Source organism: Artemia sp. Qi Xiang Cuo, chromosome 10, assembly GCF_049724085.1.
Source record: "Artemia sp. Qi Xiang Cuo chromosome 10, ASM4972408v1, whole genome shotgun sequence".
NCBI lineage: Eukaryota > Metazoa > Arthropoda > Branchiopoda > Anostraca > Artemiidae > Artemia > Artemia sp. Qi Xiang Cuo.
Genome location: NC_142803.1, coordinates 38,446,137 through 38,467,055, shown reverse-complemented (window position 1 = coordinate 38,467,055; position 20,919 = coordinate 38,446,137). Strand labels below are relative to the sequence as shown.

General features: G+C 38.4%; 1 protein-coding gene and 1 pseudogene across 2 annotated transcripts in view; one reads left to right on the top strand and one right to left on the bottom strand.

The window, feature by feature from the left end:
• Nucleotides 1–362: 362 nt before the first annotated feature.
• Nucleotides 363–20,919, top strand: part of LOC148947729 (uncharacterized) — a 44,733-nt gene continuing 24,176 nt past the window's right edge. Inside the window, exons 1-2 of one of the 2 annotated variants that reach the window (XM_089096231.1) lie at nt 491–528; nt 579–769. In XM_089096231.1, coding sequence (XP_088952357.1) covers nt 608–769 — 162 coding nt within the window. In that variant the 5' untranslated portion in view covers nt 491–528; nt 579–607. Of the gene's footprint in view, nt 770–20,919 lie in introns of both variants that reach the window. The other variant, XM_089096230.1, reaches the window with a different exon arrangement.
• Nucleotides 5,489–6,818, bottom strand: LOC148947730 (uncharacterized; annotated as a pseudogene).

Sequence of the window (20,919 nt, the reverse complement as noted above, 5' to 3'; positions counted from 1 at the left end):
ACACACACACACACACACACACACACACACACAGAGAGAGAGAGAGAGAGAGAGAGAGAGAGAGAGAGAGAGAGAGAGAGAGAGAGAGAGAGAGAGAGAGAGAGAGAGAGATATATATATATATATATATATATATAGATATATATAGATATAGATATATATATATATATATATATATATATATATATATATATATATATATATATATATATATATATATATATATATATATATATATATATATATATATATATATATATATATATATAGGGAATACCTTTATGCGTTGCTTTTTTTCTTAGCTCCCCCCAAACCGAGGGAAAAGTGGAAACGCTGTCAGAGATGCTTGAGGAGCTCATGTAAGCCGCGCAAGCAACTGATTGGGAACGAGCTTTCCGAGTTTGTGTGTTAGTCTACTTGTTGTGCTCGCTGGGTAAAGATGGAATGGACTAACGATCTGATGTTAAGCTTTATTAGTGAATACGGGAAATATCCATTACTGTGGGACAACACCCATCTATTTTACAAGTCAGTGCCTAAGAAAAATGAAGCTTGGGATGCCATTTCTGAAGAACTAGGAATTGAAGTGCCTGATTTGAAGAGAAAAATGACAAGTTTACTGGCAACATATAGAAAATTACGACACAAACTGGCGATGACAAAAAGTGGATCAGGAGCCGATGTTGATACAGCACCTGTTTGGTTCGCATACAAAGCGTTTGCATTTTTGCACAATAAGTACCACCCTAAAACAAAAGTAAATATAGAGGCAAGTAGGTTTTTTAATTTCTGCTTAATTTTATCAGCTTCCTTCCGCAACTAAGCAAGTACAAGTACAGTGCATACTTGCACAAACTCAGAGCCGGTTTCCGATCGCTCGACACTAAATGCTTTGAGGCTTTAAAACAAAGACTTGTTTTAGAGATTGCGTAGCTATAAAGAAAACTGAGGGGAATAGTTCAGATCGGGGAACTTTTTGAATGTTCTGAAATTTGGATATATCAGTTTTTTGATGCTACACGGATTAGCTGATTGAGGGAATGTAATTATAATTGACTGTTTCATTGAGACTAATATTAAATAATCTCTCGAATTGTAACTTTATGTCATTCATGTGGTAACTTTTAAGGTTTTTCTATTATTTTGCTTAGTAGAATGTGCCCACCATTCGACGCGTCTTTTTATGCTCTTTCCAATAATACTAATCGCTTCCTTAGCAATTTGATTTTGAACCCTTAGAATGACACCTTGTTTCTTGTTATTTGCCAATAGAAAATTCAGTACTGTTGTATTAGCTGGAACCCACGCGGGAATCCAAGTGGTAATGCGAAGATCAGATTAAAACATGTTAGTCTGCAGCTGCAATGATAAATGATTGAATGAACATGGATGTTAAAACTACAATTTGGAATTTGCGAAAGACATAAAAAGAGGCAGTTACATTTTCACAGGATAAAGGGTTATTGCCCAAAACAATAGAGTGTGAAAATGGACACACCATGACTTTATACTTGTACGAGAAGGAACTATTTTGGAAGTGTCTCACTAGGCCATATAGGAAATAGTCGGTTTGCGTGTCAATACGTGGTTTGCTAATAGTAGAATGCCATTTGTTACTGCAGTTCGTTTCATTTATTTCTTGGCTAACGAATTGTCGTCTGTGGCCTGGTGTGAACAAGAACTGGGAATTTCTACACATATTGTAGGTATTTCTAATGGAATAACTGCCTTGTCGATTGGAATAACTACCTCTGTGAACTGTGCGTGTTCTCTGTGCAACAGAAAAACTGGGAAAATTGGAGGAATTGATCATATAGTCGAAATAGACAAATCCATGTTTACCGAAAGAAAAAAAGATTCTGGACGAAACTTACCACAACAGTGGGTGTTTGGTGGAGCGTGCCGGGAAACGGATGAATGATTTTTAGTTGAGGTCCCCGACCGAACGGCAGAAACTGCTACACCAAATTAAGCTGCATATAGAGCCGGGAACAACGATAATTTCAGATTGTTGGAAAGGTTATAAAACAAGTGACCTGGAAGATGCAGGTTTTAAACCAGTGAATCATAAAAGAATTTTGTAGACCCAGACACGGGCGCAAACGCAAAAAGTTGAGAGGAGAAAGCGTCATAACATCCAACCGTCAGGGCATCCAACGTCATAACATCCAGAAAATCCGTCATAACATCGACAAAAAATTCCGTCAAACCACTAACCGTCACAACATCAAAAATTTTAAAACTTTAGTTTTTTGGGTCTAGGGGGGAAAAGGTACATAGGTTAGGCTAGGTTATGTATTTAATATATGCTATGCTCTATCCCCACCCCCCTGATGTGCAAATATATAGCCGAAATTTGTTTCTAAACTGTTATATACTTATTACTATTATATAAACTTGTAAATTTTTTTGGATGTTGTGACGGTTGGATGTTATGACGTTTGTTGCTTGTGACGGTTGTTTGAAATGGTAGCACCCCAGTTGAGAGGATGTGGGGCTCAGCGAAGTGGCAGAATAAACGGCACCGTGGTACTTCCCGCCAACATTTGACATCCTACTTAGCCGGGCACATGAGGTGTGCGGCAGTCAAGGCTGAAGGCACAGTTTATTTTAGCGCGATTTTGAAGGACATTACAGCGTTCTGGGCGCATAATTGTAATTTGTAAATCTCATAATTTTGTTCATAAAACATTATATTTCTATTCTATTTTGTTTTATTTTAGTACCCCTGTTTTAGTATCGGGTATCTATCTCGCGTGTTGCAGACTAACAGGTTTTTATCTTATCTGATATTCGCGTTATCGCGTGGGTTCCAGCTAATACAACAGTACCGAAAATTTAAACGAAAGTTTCTGAAAACTACTTTAAATCATCATAAACTCTGACTAGTCTCGATAATAAAAGTACATTTCTTCACTTAACCCCTACTGCAGGGGCATAATTTGCTATTGAGCAGGAGGCAACAGTCCCCCCCCAGACCCAAGTTGGCTCCTCAAGCTGAAATTAAATTTCTTCAAAAATCTTGTCAAAACTAAGATAAGCCGGCATAATTCAAGCATCCATAGAAACGAGTCTGTTTTCTTTAGTATATCTTTGCCTTTACGGTAGTATACTTGGCTCTTTTTTCAGTTTTCGTATTTTCACTTGATTTGGAAAAAATTGGCTCCAACTTTGCCCACCCCCTGGATTTTCACGAAATTTCACCACTGCTCTACCTCGCCCTTGATGGAGAAATAACAGCCCAGTATAAATATTCATTCTTTCTTTTTAGAATAGCACCACTCCTTTCTTCCCGCTGATCGGTTCGTTTCTCCGTAAAATAATAAAGAATAACATTATTGAAAGATGTTGTTTGAATATATCAATTTATTGTCGAGCATATACAAAAACATAATTTATTCTTCTGGCCCCAAGAAAGGCTCTATGGCCCCTGTATCTGTAAGGGAAACAAATGTACAACAAAACTGACACATTAGATAGCGCACCAAGGGAAGCGAAAATGCGCCATCGGCGTATTTTCGCTATATATTTTTTTTATGGAGTTCGAAATTAAGGGAAATTAGATCTTGCAGGGATGAGTGACAAAAAAAAAGAAATTCAGAAACAACGTTACCAGATAGGCGCAAATTGTGTGAATTTCGCTTTTCAGAATACTAGAACTAAAAATTGATAAGATTCAGCCTTCATTGACAGATTTCTCCACCAAATTCCGAAATCTGAAACACTCGAGCATTTTTCGACTGATTACATGCGCTTTTGTGGTCGAAATTTTCTGTTCTCAGTCTCTGGCTTGACAAGAAAGATATTTTCCTCAGTCCTCTGGTATGTCAGAGAATTAAGAAAAAGCGGGAATTAAAGAAGATCTAACAAAAAAACTCTCCAATATCTAAGATGGTATTTTTTTACATTACTTTCTGGCTGATATGCTGAATTATTCCCTATCAACAATAGAAATTGTGATTAAAGAACTAAAAAAAGAAACAGGTACTCAGTATACTGGTCTTACAATATAGATAAGTTATATAAAAAACGTGGAAGTTAAAGGTGCATTTGACAAAGATAACTAATAGATAGGATTTTCTGATGAAGAACTAAGAGAAGTTTGATCTTTGATGGTCACATCTCTCTAAAATGTCATTTAGGTAAGTGACATTAAAGTTTACTACTTTATACAGTGTTCTTATGACATTGCAATTCTAAGCTTCAAAGAGATGTAAATTCTCAAACTTAGTTATGAGAACAAAATATTTCGCAGCTTTCAAAATATAAATTAGAACGACAAGAACGACCAAGTCACAGATACGAAAACAGACCGGCCGTTATTAATGCAACTATCTATAAAATTGCAGGCCAAAGACAATGTTCTGAGATTTATGTCATGAAACAGAAGCCAAAGACATACGTATAAGACAAAATTGTACTTGGCAAGGTCCTTCAACAGTTCCGAATGTTATTTTATTTGTGTTTCCACTTTAATGAACTTTGAATTAGTTTTTTACATTTTTTAATCAAATATTATATTTATCTTCGACTAGTATTCAAGATCATTTTCAAAGTTAAACAGCAAACCCTCCTTCTATATTGTAGTCAGGGCGCCAGATTCTGTATCGTGCACCCACCCATTCCGGAAGGTACAAAAATGCTGAGGACGGATCTTAAGGTAGTCGACCATGCTGAAAACGAATATCGTAGGACGCTGGTTTGCTGTTGGGGTGTTTCTGAGATATAGGCCAAAAACGCCAAATTTAGCCTATAACTAAGTGTGACGATTCAGGATTTTTTGCGAGTTATTGGGTTTAGGAATCTGGCGTAATGTTATATCAATCGAAAGAGGAGATCTAGATCTACAAGAATATGATTTTTAAATTGCAAAAAAAAACAATTTTCTATCTATTTATTGCAGTTTCAAAATAAGTGCTGTAAAATTCGACTAATATCTCAAAGAAAGGCTAAAAATTCGACATTTCTTCAAGATAACAAACTTCTTTGTCATATTAGAAAAGAGAGTTCATTCAGTTCCGTACAATTTGAGATAAAACAAAAAAATAATATAAACTATTATTATTTCTAAAAGGTCTGCGAATTTATTTGTAGTGTCACTGAAATGATCACTACCCGTATCGTTAAGATTGACAGAATTTATTTTTTCTTCAAATGGTAGGAATGCTTAAAAGTTTTTAGCTGTTCAAAATTTCTAATTTTAAATTAAAAATAAAATCAGGCTTTTAATAAATGTTGACTAAAAAAAGTGTTTTTTTAGAAAGGACGAATTTGTTTTCTGGTGTACTAAGGAGTCTGCAATTACCTTTTTGGGACCTGATTTGCCACTGATACGACTGAGCTATTTACTACATGAAAGAATTCTGCTTCACAGATGGATTCAGTCGGCGCACTGGAGTTGTCTTACTCGGCCTGCCCTTAAAATTGGGCAATAGTAACTGATTAGGGACCTGGTGTAATTAAAATAAAAAGGTATCAAATAAAACTTTCAAAAATATTCCTCATTTTCTTCTTCCGAAAATTCAGATTGGGCAAGGTCAGATTCCCTGCATGCCCTCCTCGTTCCACGGCAGGAGCATAAGCTGCAGCATCCTTTTATTTTTGAGCAGCTACAGTCTTTCCTACATCTTCCACTTTTGCATCTGCGGTAAGCTTCCAGGCTTGATGCTTCTTTACAGCTTGATACGACCGCATCTACTCCCCCTTCAGCCATTTTCCATCCATGGAAGAGTGGATCTGGAATGCTCGGCCGAGCCTGTACTGACGACAAGATTATCCATGTAGCGAATATGGCTCTTCGTATGCATGGCTCGAAGGTGTCGTCAGAAGGTGGCAGTCTTCTCACATCTTGTTTCTGGCACCAAATGTAAGCCCTTACACTGACCAGTGAATTGAATCCGGCCTGTTTACCGTACATTTCAATGACCAGGGATTTTGATAGGCTGGAAACTTCTCTAAACGCGTCGACTGAAAGCTTCCCTTCTGCATCTTGGATCTGCCCCGCCACAGACACCATTTTTTGGGCAAAAGTGGAGACGCCGCGGTGTTTAAGAAAGAAGCTTTGCCGACCCCGAAGAAAAAGTTTGTTGTGTCACACCCTGACAGACAGTGCACGAACGGTAACAAAATCTGCTCCTCTTTGGACAAGTGGACTCCATCCGCCAGCTCGTGTACTGGGATAATGTAAGACGGGTACTTCAAGAAAAGTTCACTCAGTCCCTCAGCTTGAAGCTCTTTAAAAAAATTAACACAGGCTACTGCCACGTCTGTATCGTTGGCATGCACAACGATGCTACACGCGTAACGGATAGCATACTTGGCATGTGTCATAAGGCGTTGATCAGCCTCTTTGTGACTAGAGGACAGGCATTCCTCGTAGTCACAGTGTTATGGTAAAGTTGGACTGCAGCCACGCTTGACCAGAGACACTTTGAGTCTCTCTTGAAACCACCTGAAAGAAAAAGGTTGAGTGTGTTCGGAAGCTGATCACCCATCTGCTCCCAGGTTTCATACAAAATTTCGAGGAGCCGGCTTTTAGATGCTGAGCTTGCATGTGCGGCATCTCATTCTTCAATTCTGCTAAGAGCGGAAATCTGGAGGTTTTTCCCTTTCCATCGTCAGAGTCTGCATGCTGATTTCATGGAGATCGACTCTCCGGTGTCCGTGACTTTCCCAATCAGCCCGTCGTACCGATATGCGATAATGCGGACTTCAGGAATCCCCACTGGAAGATCATTCAGCAACGATAGAAGCAATCTTTCTGCGAAGGATTTGACTGTTTCAAACCTGGAAGGCCAATATGACCTTATCTTGGACATTAAATCAATGATGTGTACTGTAGCTGATGTTGTTTCTTTGGATTTCAAAGTCGCCGGCCAGCTGCAAGTCCTCCTTTTTTTTCTTAGCCAATTCAACAGCACAGATTTGTTCCCCGTCCTCATTTTCCAGCCAGAGAATGTCTTGGTTGATTGTTGCGGAAGATGTTTAAAAATTGATGGAAGGAAAGGAAGAATCTCTTTTGTGAGGATCTTTGCAACGGCTTTCTCCTCTTCTTCGGCGTAGCTCAACTGAGCAGTAATGATTCTCTTCAATGCTGTTACTTCAGAGCTCAGGAGATCAGTTCTAGGGACACTCTTCACTTTCTGAGTTTTTCTCTCTGAAGGGAAAGTTCGGAGTGCAACCTTTTCCACATCTTCTTTCCTGTTGCACAGAAAGTCCTCAACCACCTCTTTTCCTTTTTTGGCTACGCAAGTAACATCAAAAACAATCTTCTCATTATCCAAAACTTCTGACGTCACAATATTCACTAGGTCGAAGTCCACTGTGCTGAACGGATTGCCACATGTAGTGAAAATGTCTCGAACTCTATCTTGTGAAAATTGTAATCGCGTTGTCGTCGACCGATTCTCTTCGTGATGTTTCACGAAGTGCCATCGAGTTTCACGAAGTGCCATCGATGTGCCATCGAGGGAGGACCATAGAAAGTCGAGGTTGTCAAGCATGAATTGGATCAAAGAATCATTATCTTTTATTATGCCAGGAGGAACATAGACGGTGTCTGCCGTGGTGTGAGTCCTCATTTCGTCTACCGGTGTTGCTAGGAGTCGACGACTACCCAAGAACCACTTTTATTCAGAACTTGAAGGATATCTCTGCTTCGAGTCTTATGATGAACATAAACTGAAAGCCCAATATGTTTTGGGGTTTCGACGTAAAACCCAGAAATTAAAATATCTTGGGCGATGTTCTTAAGTCATGGTTCTGTCTTTGGTATACAGTCTTGTTTTACCTCTGGATTGTCCCACGGTTCTTCTTCTTCAAGAAGGTAAACAAGTAAGTTGTGGAGCTCTTTTGGTATCATTTGGGAGATCTGGTCTTGTGTTATTTGCACGTCTTCTGCTTTGGCGTTTAGCTTCTGATCAGTGATTGCTCGCTTCAAAATCTTGGCTGCAATGAATAGCGTATTTTATCCTGGTTACCAAACACCGAACTATTTCTAGTGCTACACCGGCGCGATGGAGCCCGAGATCCAATGCTTTGGTTGCCGGAAAGTGGTCTGCTGTCTTCGTTCACTGAAACTTGTTCGGGTTTAACTGAGTTTTTTAAGGCCAAGCGCTGTTTCAAACTAATATCAAACTCTGCATCGGAGTCACTGGATTCGGCTGTCACCACTGGGAAGATATCTTGAAAAGAGCTCGAATCACCACTGCTGCCATCTTCTTCGGACCACATACGCACAAACTCCTCTTCGACGGTTCGCTGAACTCTGTTCATAGCAACGATTAAACTCTCAGCAAAAATTTTCTCGTTAAGAAAAAGATGTCAGAATACCCCGGCTGCGAAATGACGCTCAGAGAAATTTCGTAATGCTGTAAATGTCTTCTTTTCTAGCGGGTTGACTGATAGTTTCTTCTGATTTTTGGGTCTGTTCTAGACAAGATTGAAAAAAATGAAGCGCGCAGTTGACAGAGTCTCACCGTCTTTCTTTTCAGTAAAACTTGTTCGTATTCCTTAATGAGTTCCAAAAAGCACTTCTCGTACTTCTGTTTTACCGGCTGGGCACTTGCATTTTTCATAAACTGTAGTAAGCTCACGTTGTGGTACTGAACATCACTTGCTACCATGTCAACGTTACAACCGAGGCCATTGTCCAAACGGAAGAACACATCCGGGAACTCTTCTCTGAGCTGTGTATCGGCTGCATAAATGTTGTCTGCCCTAGCATTTTTAGCAACTTTTATAAGCGGTACATTCTGTTCGCTAACTTTCTTCTGTGTTTTTCCACAAATGACATATTTCTGTCGGTATTCAAATTCTGGTGCAAAAACCTGCCTTGAGGATCTGCTTGTATTGGGTTCGTTCACTGGCTGATTTGGTACAAGTCTGTACAGATCCTTCCGACATGATGGATGTCATTTAGGATTGTTTTGCAAAAAATTATCAACGTCTTCTAATTCAGTTGCAAGGTCGGCAGAATGATCACTGCGCAGACGTAATGCACATTTTTCGAGGATTGCAACATTCTTCTCCCTGCAGAGGAAATCTCCTGTCACATCCTGGAAAATCACACACTTGCTGTAGGTGACTGATAATCTGGATTTTTTACTTGGTGTCAGCTCAAATGGCAGCCGCTGCATACTTTGTGGTATTTTCTCTCACGATTTCGCAGATTCTGTAAAAGAGTGGATAAAAGATAAAGTAAAGAAAAGATAAAGTGTCACGTGATGAAAAAAAGAACTTCCCGCTAGGTATCAGGCTGCTAAACAAAATTCCTATTATCGGGTACACTCGCTACAAAAGTTGCAGACCCTCAGACACAATAATGTAAACTTTGTTTCTTAGCTCAATGTGTTCGGAATTAAACTGGCTTTGGGTTTTTAATATAAAAAAAACTACTTTATCTTCAAAAATTTCGAGTTTTTAGCCTTTCTGTTACAAATTTGTTGACAAAAATCTGAATTTTTTTAACTGCAGTAAAAAGTATACTATTTTTTTAATTTTTTTTTTTACAAACAAAAGTCATATTCGTGTAGCCCCAAGTTGATGTAAGAATACACTGGATTTGACCAATCTTATCTGTAAAAAAAATTATAGAATCGTCGAACCACATTATAGGCCAAATTTGGTGTTTTTGGCCCATATCTCAGAAACACCCCAACGGCGAACATGCGCCCTACGATATTCGTTTTCAGCGTTGTCAACAACACTGGGATCAACCCTTAACATTTTTGTACCTTCCTGCATGGGTACTTATCGAAATAAGCGAGATACAGAATCTGGCGCTCTGACTATTGCCCAAAATTTCCTCAAGTTTCATCTTCATTTTCCTTGTCATTGGATGCTTTTTTGATATCATAGATCGGCTATGGCAAACCAAAAGGTGGTAAATGACATTTTGTAAATTTTACAGGAGACGCGAAAAACCTTTTAAACAAATAATCGAATTTAAAACTACGAAAATAAGTTGCTGGGAATAATTTCTGAACATGAGCAGACGTAATTTCTCGTGCTGAATCACGTGGTGTTTTCAAAAATCCAACTTTCCATTTACTTTTGTCACTTATCTCCTTTTGTCGCGTTTCTCGGCAGAACAAAAGGAGGCGTGTGCCATTTTGCCGTTTAAATTTAAATGTGAAAAAAAAAACTTTTGATAATGTTTTCAGCTATTAAACTTTTTTACCGACACTTTTTTTATTACTCACTGAATAGATCATGTTGAAAACTACCCTCTCTGATGCCACCCACGCCTGTAAAACGCAGAAAGGAGGGTTAAAAATCGTGAAGAAACTTCTCCTATGTATCGCATTCTCAGAAACATAACTTCAACTATTTTAATGTAAAAGAACGTATAAAAGGATTGTTCGGTTATTTGGAAACTGACCAGAAAACAGGAACAACATTTGACTTCAATTAAACTTTTAGGAACTCAAAAAAGCAAACATCATTATAGTCCATCTTGTTCTTCACATCCCTCAAAAGTGAGATCAGCTGATGCTTTGTCTTCCGCTGATATCTTTTCCCAGATTCTCTGGATCTCTGGTCTCTCATGTGTGGTACCAGCTTTGTCATGATCTCACCTTTTTTCGAGGCATTTATTCCCCTCGGTTGTTTCAGAGACTTTGATAATCCTTCACCAAGTTCTTTTTTCGCTGCAACTGTAAGGAAATCGTAAGAGACAAGCTCCTGGTCAAAATCTTCACGATAAAACATAGAGGATTCACCTTTTTTGAATATAACTTCATCTTGTTTCTGTAGCAGCACTGGTTGGTTATCTTTCTTCTTTTTGGAGGACTTTTCATTTTTCTGCTCGCGAAAGTAACTGATACAAAGCTCTCTGACGCGAGTATTTTCCCTGGAATCTTCCATCAGCTTCTTCAAAGCGCCAAAGTCCTTAACATGTCTGTTTTTCGTAATTTTAGCCTCGATAAGTCTATGGAGTCCCTCGGCAGTCATATGAGTATGACCTTTCGTCAAATACTTGATGGTGATCTTGGCGGGTGCCCAGGGTTCGTTCGAAATCCTCACTAGCATAGAAAACAGAATGTAATTTTTTTTTTGTCCACTACAGTTGTCAGCATAGAATATGAATTAATCTCTGTCCCTATGCTCGTCAGTAAGTGCATGATAAGCTGAAGCAAATGCGTCTGCACTTCTTCCGTAAGTTGGTTGTACCAGACAATACAATAGGCTGGAAGAGGAGCCGACCCTGTGGTTCGGATTTTCGCAGGCACAAACGTTTCGTTGAAACATACCGGGCGGCTCATGACAAAAGACTCCTTAACAGCACGCATTATTGGGAATATTAGAAATTTTTGCAAATCGACAGTGAAAACCAAAGTTTTTGGTGCAAAGCTATCCTTCACGTCTCTCTGGAGCTGAATTCGTGCCTTTTCAGCCATCTGCTGATGAAACTGATGCTCTTGTTTTTCTAAATCTGTTGCCGAGCCTTCGCTATCCTTCAACTTAAAAACATCGCAATACTAACACATGTCTGACTTTGGCATTTCGTTGGAGATCTTCATCGCTCTCAACATCTCTCCGTAACTGCGCAACGAACAATTCTCCTCTGGGAATCGCTCCCAAAAATCTTCCCAAATATCTTTAACTGAAGTTTCTCTTGATATATGCCTAGCATATAGTGCATTGTATCGGCGGTAGTGAGTGCCACAAGGCTTATAGGACTCGAGGTGCATCCTTAAAGACTCTTTATCCACTTCTTGGCGCTGGTTGCCATCCCTTCTTTCTTTTGAAAATTATGACACACCGTCTCGAAGAATTCTTTCAACAACAACTTCGAGAACCTTGGTGTGCTTAAAGCCAAAGGTGGCTAAAAATGGTTTTTGACACACAGGGATCATATCTTGTCCATCATTGGTAGGTAGCCTGAACAGAAGTGTTACTTTTCGTTTTTTCATCCCTTCAGGGTTTTTCTTTCTCCGGTTTGGTTGCATTGTCGTAATAAACGATCTCATATAGGCTGTGCGTTCGGCATAGCCAAGAGCTATGTAAATTTTGTATACTAAACGCCGCTGCTCGAGTTTTAGTGACTTGCAAGATCTTTTGCATTTGTGGATGTCAAAAACTACCTAAATAAAGGGACATGTTTTTTATTTTTCTACATTCTTTTCTTCTTATTTTACGAAACGCTTTTATTAAAAAGCGATTTTGCTATATACACAGAATCTGTATAAGTATATAAATAAGGAAGGACATACTGATTAGTCATCGCTGGTTCTTCAAACGTTGGTCCAGACCTTGCTTGATCTGAATCCTCAAGTATAAGTTGATGGGGCATTGAAAGCTGGTCAGGCAGGGTTGGTTCACCACACAGTGCATGCTGGTCATTTGCAGTGATTGCTATACAAGAAACTGCAGGTAGAGATGAAGAACAGTTTCCTCCAACGGTTTGGCTCGAAGACTCTGGACAGGTTTCTTTGGTTTGTATCTTGTATTTTTTTTTCGACAGTAATATCACATTTTCTATCACATTCTGAGCTTGAATCGTCTTTGGACTCAGACAGTTCGTATTTGCTGCGACTTTCACATCCAAAAAACTCTTCAAGGTCTTGTTGTTCTACCAGCTTCTGACTTTCAAAGGATATACAACTACGGTTCAGTGCAGAAGCTCATTTTAAAACTACTCCAGAACTGTCTTGGTCAAATTACAGTGCCTCAGAAAGTAAACTCAAATCAAGCAAATCAACTTGGGGACAATCTGAAGAGCGTTCCAGTTCCATTTTAACACATTTGTAAAATGAAGTTTCAAGCCGAAGGAATATCTGTTGCAAGAAGCTCGAAGCTGAAGGTCTTGACTGAGAAATACTGAGATTGGAAAGATCTTCACTCTTTCTATGAACAGGTTCAATTATTTCATCTACTTTCACATCCAATTAAAGTCTTACTTCTCCAGCCAGTATTTCACAAACAGAGTGTTGTCAAATCCATATTCTTCTTCCTGTTGTGCCGGAGGCTCAATCACTGCAGCTGGAGGCTCTTACACTGCCGGAGGCTCTCTCACTTCCGGAGGCTCTCTTACTGCTACAGGCTCCTTTGGAATTATCCTGATCTTTTTTAGTTTTGGTTGCATTGCCGGAAAACTCGCATCATTTCCATTTTCATCTGGTCTTTTTTAATTTGCCTTGGAAGAAAGAAAAGAAGATTACTTTTGTTTAAGGTGTAAGGCTACGTAGGTTCGGATTTTCACAAAAAATCTCAAGAAATTTGGCTAGTTGTTCCAATCTGGAGGTACCAATGTCTTCCTTTCACTACAGTATACCTAAGGGACTGTCCGAACCTGCATCGATCTCCTATACAGGATATCCAAAAAGGCTGCAGCCTGTGCCCTAGAAATGCAAGAAGCAAAACTGTCTCTTCATTACGCTGGTAGTGAAGCCGTGAGTAGCCTGAATTCACACTGCAGTAGTCTCTCAGTAACTAGGAGCATACACCATTATTTACGTCATGTAATGGCCAAAATTACTTGAGCTAACTTCTCTACACTGCACGAACAGAAACTCAAACACCTCAGGAGAAAGGTTAGCTGTGCCAAGTCTTGTTTTCCTCTCGCTTTTCTCTGTTCATTTTGTAATCATAGTCTAGTTTTCTTCTTTTCTTCTGACAGTAATGAAAGTGACGGGAAAATCCCGGCGTGGACGATTCAAAGGCGCTAAGTGACAACTTGAAAACTTATTTTACTGGTATCCACAGCAGCCCAAAAGGAGAAAAGTGCAGGACCGGCCCGTTGGTGAGCTTAACTCCTTTTGGCCTGCAAGACAGCCCGAGAAATGCCCATAACGCCTTTTTAACGGACCACAAAACTTTGAATATATTGGGAACGAAAGGAGATACGTACATTCTGAAGAGATCAATCGATCGAGCGTGTTCTGTTTGATGGGGATAGGGATAAAACTCATTTTTTGAGAACATTTAACTTATCGCCTTTTGGTTTGCCACAGCCGAGATGTCAATAATAAATTTATTCAACATAGAGGGTGTAGAATCAAAGTCCCTGCGGCACTTTACCTGGCAATTTAGCTAAATTCGGATAGTCACAATAGAGTTAAGCATTTTTAGCTGCATCCTGTTTCGAATTTTGTACTTGACAATATTCATAACAGAAAATACTCTCTCGACGAAGGAGTTGCTGCTGGGTAGGCTTAATGCCCGTGCAACATCATAGTCACATCTATCGATAAAGAAAGCCAAATATCATGAATGACATGGTAATTTTCTTGATTTTAGCGTCACACTTGTATTTAAGAAGCAAAAATTTAAATTGCAAGAAATTAGTTTAAAGAGTTTGCTCCAACAGTAATTTGTGTCCAACTGATCTCTATTAATGCTAAGTTTCCTTAACTTTTGTCAAATTCCTCTCCCAGATAGAAAAAATCGCTGTTCTAAGTTCCCATCTTTTCTAGTTTCAAAAAGTATGCCTTAAACGTTGACTCTGATAGGTCAGTCAAGAAATTTATGCTTGAAAGTTGAACAATGTTCAACTAGAGAAATTACAAACGGCGAACGGAATTGGCGCTGTAGTCGTGCGTAATTTGATTTTATCGACAAGTGTGACTATAATGTGGCACGGGCATAAGGCAGAAAGAGCTGTTTGAGCTATGCCGAACAAAGGTTAGCCTTTCCTACTCTTTTCTGTATTTTTTTTTATCGAAATTTGACCACTTTCCCATATATGGTTTTTCACCCAAAGGATAATGCACGCTTTCATAATTTATATTTTAGGTCGTCATGGAGCCTGGAAAGCGATATGAAAATCCCTACGGGGCCCTGAAGATTCCATCTGTCTTTATTGACATATTCCTGAATCTGTCAGTAGAAGTTGTCAGTAAACACTAGACTTTATGATTTTGAGTTTTGTCATTGTTACTGTGAAGGCAAAATGCGCCCACTTTGCGCCGAATTTTTTTGACATGCGCAAAATCGGCGCAATGCGCCAGTTTGAAAAATTCAATGCGCAATCAGCTCAAAAAAGCGCCCAAATGGCACAAATAGGCACCACTTGGCAAAACAGCACTCAATGAGAAACTGTCGCCAGTAGTAAGCTATCTAGTACCACGACGAGTGATTCCGTAATATGACTTACCAGGGTCAGTCACCTATTACTACGAACGGTTCATGCCTTACCAGACGGGTTTCTGAGGTAACACCCATTTTTTGGGGCCAATCAGAGAGAGAGCGGTGGCTACTCCATATACAGTAACTTGATTAGTAATGGGATTCAAATATAAGGAGTAATTTTCATTGTAGTTCATATTAGTAAGAGAATTGAATTCAGAGAGAGAGAATAGTTTATTTGAGAGGATATTAGTGGAGAAAAAACGATTGGTGCATTTACATTATTGGAGATTAATGATGGAACCAACAGCATCAGCAGCAACGATATTCAACTATCCAATGTAGCTGTGAAAATAACCGCTGGCTGTAGACTATGCCTTGAATGGGATAGTATGTATGCTAGATACGTGATATCATTAAGCAAGTTTAAGCAGGAGGAACAACTATGTCTTGCTGGAAAAATGAATATTCTACATATAAATGAACTTCGATCAGCATAAGATTTCATATTGAAATATATTGATGAGAACAAAATGAATCTGTGAATATTATTATTATAATTATGTTCAATCAAAATGTTTCTAAATCAATGATTTTTTTTTCTTTCTATAGTAAATTAGCGTACATTTTCTAGATTACAAAAAGAAATTCTGGTTGGTCTGAAGTTGGTTGTGAGAGAGTTAGGACTCTAAAAAATGGATAGATTCGAGAAAGAGCGAATCATGAGGAATCTAGTTCTTATGGAAAAACTTTTGATTCTAGATGATGATTTTCTAGAGTTGTCTTTTCAAATGAAGATATTTTTTCGGGGAATGCTTGTTGGTATAATGAAAACTGATTATCCATCATTAGACTAATGTATGAAGCTTCTACGTCGTGGCTCAAATGAATTTACACAATTTATTGGTATATTGATCACGACACGGCAAAATGATATCGTGGATGTTCTTTTAAACATTAGTTTTGAAATTTAAGGACTTTTTTTTCGTGAGAAAGACGGTGCTCAAGGATGGTTTACTCCTCTCTCTCTCTCAGACAATTTTTGTTGTTGCTAGGTCAGTTTCATTGTGGTAGTGAGAGTGTCAACACATCACAAAATGTTCCATACATGTCCGTTATGTATGTACACACTGGGCAGCTGGTCATCATGTGAGAATTGCACAATGATTGATGAGTATGATGAAAAGTATATATTATGCAACCCCTGTAAATTGCAGAGAGGATATGCTGTACAAATTAAAGGTGGTAATTCCTGTCTTGACGATGTGTGTGAATCTCATCCTAGAGGCCATCTATGCTCCAATTGCCACTATAATAAATGTAATCAGTGGGAGAATACATATCCCGGTATGATTGGAAAGAATCCTAACCGTGACTTTAGTTTATTGCTACGAGATTGGTATCGTCTTGGTTTTAGATTGTTCTGGGAGGAGAAACCGGGTCAACGATTCAACTGTTGGAACAACAAAAGAATATGGTTTCTACGTCATCGTTGTAAGGAAACTGCATCTTACAATTATAAACTCACTGATTTTTATTTGGCTGTGCCAGAGTGTGATTCGGCACTTGAGGACACTGTTTGTGAAATTACTTCAAATAAGTAATTTAAAACCTGTGATTCCTATATAATGAATGAGAATAGTATCATTGACTGTATAAAGAGATATGAAAAGAGTGAAGTCAAACTCTACTGTAGGAAATGTGACCCTGACATTACAGTACATCAGTATCAGTACACTTTGAATTCGGATAATCTACCTGCACTAGTTATTGGAGACAAATACCTAGTAATGGATGAAATATTAAGAGTAAAAATGTCGTTTCATCGTGTATGTAGATTTTTATCGATATACAATTTCACCAAAATGTTTAGAACATTTTATTCTAAGGGCAATAAAACTAATATTAAATAAACTTGTAAGTATTTTCTCCACTAGAAAGTCGTTCAATTGAGGTAAGCCGACGTAGATGTCGAGAAACTGCTTGTAGGTATAGCTACGACATCTGAACATGAAAAAGAGTTGTGCATAAAAGCAACATGTCTTAGTCGTTAAATCCTCTACTCTTTGATGATATTAAATAATGGTTTACCCCCTGTGTTCAATAAAGTTGCTGATGTATGGTGTGCAGAATTTTTACGATACGCCAAGAGGGTCAAAAAACTCAATGTTCTTCGCTGTTTGAAAGATGCATAGCCAATGACCGGTCGTCAAAGTCGATGGACTGCTATTAACAATGATTTGGGTATTGTTAACACTTGGAATTTTTTCAATGAAGTCCGAAGGTATGCATTAGGACTTGTACTGGGACATGTATGGATCCATTCTAAATACGTTGATTATTTGGTTTCTGTTCATGGTGCTAGGTCTAGTAGAACACTGCCGTCGGGGGTGATTTCCCAATAGGCTTCAAACTGACTCAGTAATATTAGCGTGATACTCTCAGTCAGGGCATCGGCAGATGTAAATTCAAAACTCACAGTCCCTGTTCGTACTATACTCATATCCTGAGTCCCTGACAAGTCCAAAACAATAGACCCATGATTTTTCTAAAACACTGAATTAATTTTTCCATTTTCAAACAGTTGAGAATCATTATAAAAAGACCGCATAGTCAACTCGTACAGAGTTCTATAGGATTTTTTGTCAAATGATAGAGTGTACAGTGGTGTACCATTCACTTTGCACACGAGGCTAGTCAGACCAAAAAAATTAAAATCGTGGGGGGAATCAGTACAGGATCTAAAGGCATTAGTACTTTTCACAAAGGCCAAAGCCATTTTTGATGGGATTTCTTCATTGATAAATAATGAATCGCTATAGCTACGAGAGTCAGTGGCAATGTAACGTTGATTGGTGATCGTAAGGGGAACAAGAAGTTTAATGTTGTTACCATTGGTTCTTAGCTTTTCCACTGTCAATGCAACAGAGCTCATAACCTGTTGTTTTCGGACGTGGAGAATTGCCGATGTGATAATGAGATTTGCATCGGGAGCTGCAGAAAGTGTTTTTATCAAAATGAAATTCGATAGGGCCATCTGTAGCGTCATGTCAATCTTGAAATTGGAAGTTAGCCATTGGGATATATTGAATATCTCCTGATTTAATTTTGCAACCAGATGATACTTCTGGGTCACTGCAGTAGTCAACTCACCGTCAGTATCAACACCTGATCAATATCCATAGCCCAATTGATTGTCCTCTCAACTACTTGCATTCCTTTGGTGTCTTCCTCCTACATTTTATGTAACTTTCATAGTTTGATAAATTATTGCCATTGCTGAACAATGTTTTATTAATACATACAATAGTTTGTTTGAATAGGTCTTGTAGAATACAGCATTTTTAAGAGAGACCATCGCCGGCATTTGGAGTTGTAAAATCTGACTTTATTTTCACCACAACATTTAAATCAATAAATGTTGATGACAAATCAATGAAATAGTCTTCATTGGAAAATATTTAACAGTGTATATTTTCCTTGATTGATTGCATGTGGTTAAACTGATAAAATTAGACATACTTGGCCCTAACCTCCACACGGTCAGCTTTGTATATTTTCAATGAGGAGCCGAGCGATGGACGCGCGACCTTGTTAGTGCGAGAAGTCGTTCCAAACGTCGTAATCATCCTAAGTGCTACCAATCTTTTTCTTTTTCTTCTTCTTCTGTTGATTGCTCGGCGTGGGTCCATTCCCCGAAGTCTTGGGTGATTTTCTTCGCCTCCCGCCTGGGTGGAGACTGATAACTGAATGACGCGAACGTATCCTTTTCAATCAAACGGCTCTTGCTGAAGATCTAAAATTTTCCTTAACACTCTCCTTGAAATTCTTGCCCGACCCCCAGTCCTGTAGTGTGGAGGCAGCAAAATTTTATGCAGCAGGTACAAGATATTTTCTGGCAAGGGGTAGTGCAGAGCAAAATAGCCTAGCAACCCAGCTACCAAGAACGTAATCAGACATTGAAGTACGCCCCTTGTAATATTCCGATCCATTGCCTATTTGACGTGGACTCAAAGCACTAACATAGTAATCAATATCGGGGCAGACAAATGGAATTCTTCTATTTTTCATTTTAGGTGATTGTACTGCCGTTGACAATGAGTCGAAAATGACATATAATCACTGCTAAGCCTTTTGTTATTGCTAGAGGATCACCCAATTCACCTCTTAGTATTAATTGACAGATTTCCAAATACGAAGTGTTTACAAAAACATACTGAAGATGCTTTATATTATAGTGATGAACAAGTTCATGAGTTGTTTTTCGTTCAAGAACACGTAGGAGGGGGACATTTGAATTAACTACTCTCGATGTTTACATAAAGGATGCATATATAAATATTCAAGAGTCCGAGGCGAAACCAGGTGGATAATAAGCAAAGATAACTTGATCGATCCCGTATACGGTGTCAGCATTTTTCCCATGGATCATATTCTGTTAAAGCCAAGAACATCTCTTAGATTATCATTGAGAATAATTTTTTCAGTGTCAACAGGTGAGCTAATGTAAATCCTATCATGTTCCAATGAATAATTAAAATGGAATGTACCATTCCTACGATACAAGATTTTTCTATTGATTGTACGACACAAATCTCCCATATTATCATATTCAATATATTTCAATTTGGCATGTGGAAAGTCACTAGGTTTAAGTGCTTCAACCCATTCATAGTCAACATAGTCCAACCCATTCATAGTCCAATTGAATGGTATAACTTTTATATCATACACTCGATCCTTTCTCAGGATGTCATAGGTAATTTTGAGAATACAATCGACAAGAGCCACTTCATATGCAACATCAAATTCGATGGCGGGGGAGAGTTTTGTCCCAGAATCACTTGTTATATTCAAGTCATTTTAGAGAGGATCTGACACTCTGGACAGGAAATTAACATAGAAATCATGAGGTGTTGTCAATATTATCAATATGGATCTATGAATCAAAATCAGAATTGTATCCTATCCACTGAACAATTAACTCTTTATTACCTCTGCGAGTATGTGTCTTTAATATCTTTTCAGTTTTCTAGATTTCACTAGCATTTTTAACTTTTTTCAGTTCAGTCATAAAAGCCACCGAGGATCTCTTCATCTATGGTATCACGCAGATGATAAGTTATGGGTTTAGTGTCTAGGATTTTTGCCACTTTAAAAAGTTCGGTGGACCACAAGTAATTCCCCTTTTCAAAAACATTAGTTGTTCTATTAATTCGAACAGTATCACCAATGTTGAATTTATTTTTCTTCTTCTTGACAATCGTTTCAATGGAATACTGTTTGAGAAAGATGTCAATTGTATCATGATCAGAATGATTAACTTTCGTTGGTGTAGAGTTGGACAATCACCAATGAGGTCGTTGATTATAGATCAACATGATTTTATCTAAATCATGAATAAAAGCCGGTGTATTTTTCAATGTACAATATCTTGAAATTAAAAGTCGAATAGTTCTTATCAATCGTTCGGCCAATGCAGCCTTTATAGGGCTATTACTATGATAGAGCAGTGTACTATATTTCTCTAGTACTTTTGCAACATGGGGATTCAAAAAGTAACTACTACGATCCGTTTAGATTTTTTTTATATGAATACTCTTCGGGAATATTTTCAATGGCCCGAGCAACTTCACCACCTCTCTTTTATCGCACTGGAATTGCGTATGCATAACGACTATAAACACTGACTGTAAGTAGGACGTACTTGTGCGGTGTATTGTGACGTCTTTGTAGCTCATCTAGAGTCAGGAGATCTGCTTGCATTATATGCAATGGGTAAAAGGGTTTAGTTTTTCGATATTGATTGGCACGAAGTCTATGATTTCTATGCAGAGTGTAACTTGATTT